This window comes from Pteropus vampyrus, unplaced genomic scaffold, assembly GCF_000151845.1.
Source record: "Pteropus vampyrus isolate Shadow unplaced genomic scaffold, Pvam_2.0 Scaffold140, whole genome shotgun sequence".
Taxonomy (NCBI): Eukaryota; Metazoa; Chordata; class Mammalia; order Chiroptera; family Pteropodidae; genus Pteropus; species Pteropus vampyrus.
Window position 1 is genome coordinate 2,256,030 of NW_011888921.1, and position 3,243 is coordinate 2,259,272.

Here is a 3,243-nt window from a genome sequence, read left to right on the forward strand (position 1 = left end):
AAACAATTCCTTTTGTTCATGTCAGGAACTTGTTGACAAAACGAGACAAATGTCTTGCACAGTGACCCACCTTTTAAATTTGGTTCTTTTATCCCTCTAACTATGCTGTTCTGTACAGTGACCACTAGTCACATTTGGCTTTTGAGCTTTTGAAATGTGGCTAGTCCAAACTGAGATGTGTTATGGGTGTAACATACACATTGGATTTCAGAGACTTAGTACCAAAAAAAAGGTAAAATATTTTAGTAATAATTTTTTACTTTGAATACATGTTCAAATGATAATCTGAGTATATCAAGTTAAAGAGATTATATTACTAAAATTAATTTTACCTGTTTTTTTATTAATATGTCTAACAGACAATTTGTCTCCCAGTATATTTCTATCAGATAGTGTTATTCAGCAGATTTTAGAACAGAAAATTACTACTGCAGAATGACTCCATGTCAGTTCTCTGAAAGGTAATAGAAAAAGCGCATCGGTAGGCTTAGCTAGAGTTTAATAACATTTATTTGCTGTGTCCTTCCGTGTAGAAGCTAAATGATTTTCTATGGTAGATCTAGCCTAGAGCATTTTCAGACCTAATATCCTACAAGCGTGGTATTGTCCAATAGATGAAATAGCTGCTGAAGATTTTGAGTGTCCCTGATAGTTGAAAGTGTTAAATAATGTAAACTTGTAAGTGTGCCACAAATGCTAAATATACTTGGTAAGCCAGTGTGGCTGATTTAAAAGCAAAAAAGGTATGTGAGCTGATGAAACTTCATGCTTCATTTATGTGTGTTTGTTTCTTTTTAGAGTTGGAAAACCTTGATCAGATGATTGTCTCCAATTTTGGAACCCTGGAAAGTCAGCATGATTTCAGATCCCCAGAGTTTGTGAGTACTACTACGCTGTCCTAAATTTGTATTGGTTAGCCAGAGCTTTCTCACCAAGTGGAAAAAAAGGTGTTTTTTAAAAATTTAAAAAATTTTTTTTTTTTTTATGGATTCTTTCCTTCAGTGGCTCTAGACCTGACACTGGTCTCACCGGCAGTGACTGTGTGTTCAAAGCTCTGGTTCTTTGGGGAACAGATTACTGAACTATATAGTGTCTTGGAATCTTGCTCTGTAGGCTCATTCTTCATGCTGCTTGTCATCACAAATGGGAATGCATTCTGCAGTGAAATAGCATCGTGTTTCTGAAGCTCTCCCATCATTCTTTGATACCCTTGCTATCATTTTCTGCTGTTAGTAACTCTGGAAACCAGTCTTTACTGAGCACATACAGGTACATTAATCAGTCTGATTACCATTTTATTCTGGAGCCATCAGTAATACCACCTATGTAGATATGTCTTGTAGGGCTAAGAATATTCTACTGGTTATTCTTACCAAGAGGGGAACTAAATGCTTTCACTAAATTACTCATTAAAGGTTAGTAATGGTTCCTACCCTTAAGGAATTAAAAATTTTATTAGATGCTAGTGTGATTTTATTAATGCCACATTTAAAGAAAATTAAGCACATAGGATGCCTTGTGCAGAATGTCCTTACTAAATAGATTTTATATTAGGTTCATCCGAAGAGAGGGTGGGAAGAAGTGTCTCTCTGACTCCTGTACCGTATTATTCCACCAGATGTGTAGGAAAAGCGTGCCAGGATCTACCTAGATTTACTGGTATTTGCCCCCTGCTGGAGATGGCTTGTGTACCATTTTAGCAATGCGAAAGTCTTTTTTTGACTTATTTTCAAAGTGTAATATATACAGTCACCACTTCAGTAATTGGCAGAGCATAATTGTATTATTGATGAAGACAAAAGAAGAACTCATTATGTGCTTTTCCTCTTCTCACTCACTCTTTATGGATTGCCCACTCAATTCAGCCAAGAGGAAGGAAACTAGGCAGTGCTCTGGACTGAATAGGGATCACACATAAAACTGTATCCACAATGCCATTTTATTTCAAAGTGTGGACTCCTGTGGTGTACTAGCAGATTGCCTACTGCGAAAATCACTCAGATATAATAGAAAGACATGGTATTCAATGACTTCCCTATTATATACAATGAGATTTTCAGTGAAGGAAAATTGTGAATGCTCACCAATATTCCTGCATCTTAAAGTTGCAGAATAGTTTTGAGATTTTTCTAATTTCTTTAGTTAGAGCCACAAAGCAGAATTGACACAGATATTTCACATTTGAGTATGATGTTGTTACAGACTCACAGAGCTAAGCTAGCCTTTTTTGGTTTTGTTATTTTCTAACTGCTTTTTGTTGAGTACCTTTAAGCAACATATACAATCCGAAAAGCGACATATCCAATCTAAAAAGAACTGTGTGCAATAAGCTGCTGGTGTGCTTGGTAAACACAGAGATAGTTCACTCCAGTTCCCGTGTGAAAATAAGAGTATTTTTCTCAAGAACAAATTGTAGTACGTTATGACGTTTGAGAGTGGCATTGCCTTTGCGGTGTCTTGGCCACAGGCAGTCTCCACTGGTAATTACAGTGGTACTCTTCCACCTTCAGCAATAACTTCTTGACTAGCACATACCCCTTTTCAAAGTGTAGAGACTGAAGATTCTAAGCTACAATGACCAAGGGTGGAACTCAAGAATCACAGAAAATACTTGCTGTCTGGAGAGACTTGTCTTAACGACGAGTCTGAAAACACTCAAGCTGAAAGGAGACTTTTAAGCTCAATCTCCATGTTTTTCTTTTTTATTCAAGAATATCCAGGGTCATTTCTTTAGAGCGCATTAGTGGAATCAGGTTGGTAATCATAGTTTCCTTATATGTGTGGTTGATATCGAGTTCTATATCCTGGCTGTTACCTTTCTCTAATTATGTGTTCATACCTCGTTCAGGAAGGAATCTCTGATTTTCCTGTGCTTTATGGATTTTCACACTTCTGATGCTCACTGCATGCCACATCTCTGTGTAGCATGTACGTAGCTGCTTGTAGTTTCTCCTCAGCATCACTATAGCCTGTGTACTCCCGTAGTAAACATATCTCCCAAACTGCTGTCTCCATGGTAAACAAACAGGAGGTGTACAAGGTGCCTTGAGAATAAGGTACTCAAGAGAATCAGGGCAGCCTTTTTTGTAGGCAGAAACTTATAGCATCAGTGAAAACGGGTGGTTCCAGTCGCTCAGGCAGGTGGATTGGGGAAATGCTAGGACAAAATCAGGTAAGTTGATCCAAGCCCTAATTTTAAATCAAAAACAGGGGCTACAGTACGAACCTGGGAGCAAAAGGAAC

At 37.7% G+C, this 3,243-nt stretch overlaps 1 protein-coding gene across 2 annotated transcripts in view; it reads left to right on the top strand.

Moving 5' to 3' along the window:
* ANO6 (anoctamin 6) overlaps positions 1-3,243 on the top strand; it is a 176,852-nt gene that overhangs the window by 75,385 nt on the left and 98,224 nt on the right. For both annotated transcript variants that reach the window (XM_023535503.1, XM_023535504.1), the window contains exon 2: positions 799-878. In XM_023535503.1, the coding sequence (XP_023391271.1) occupies positions 799-878 (80 nt within the window). The remainder of the gene's footprint in view (positions 1-798; positions 879-3,243) is intronic.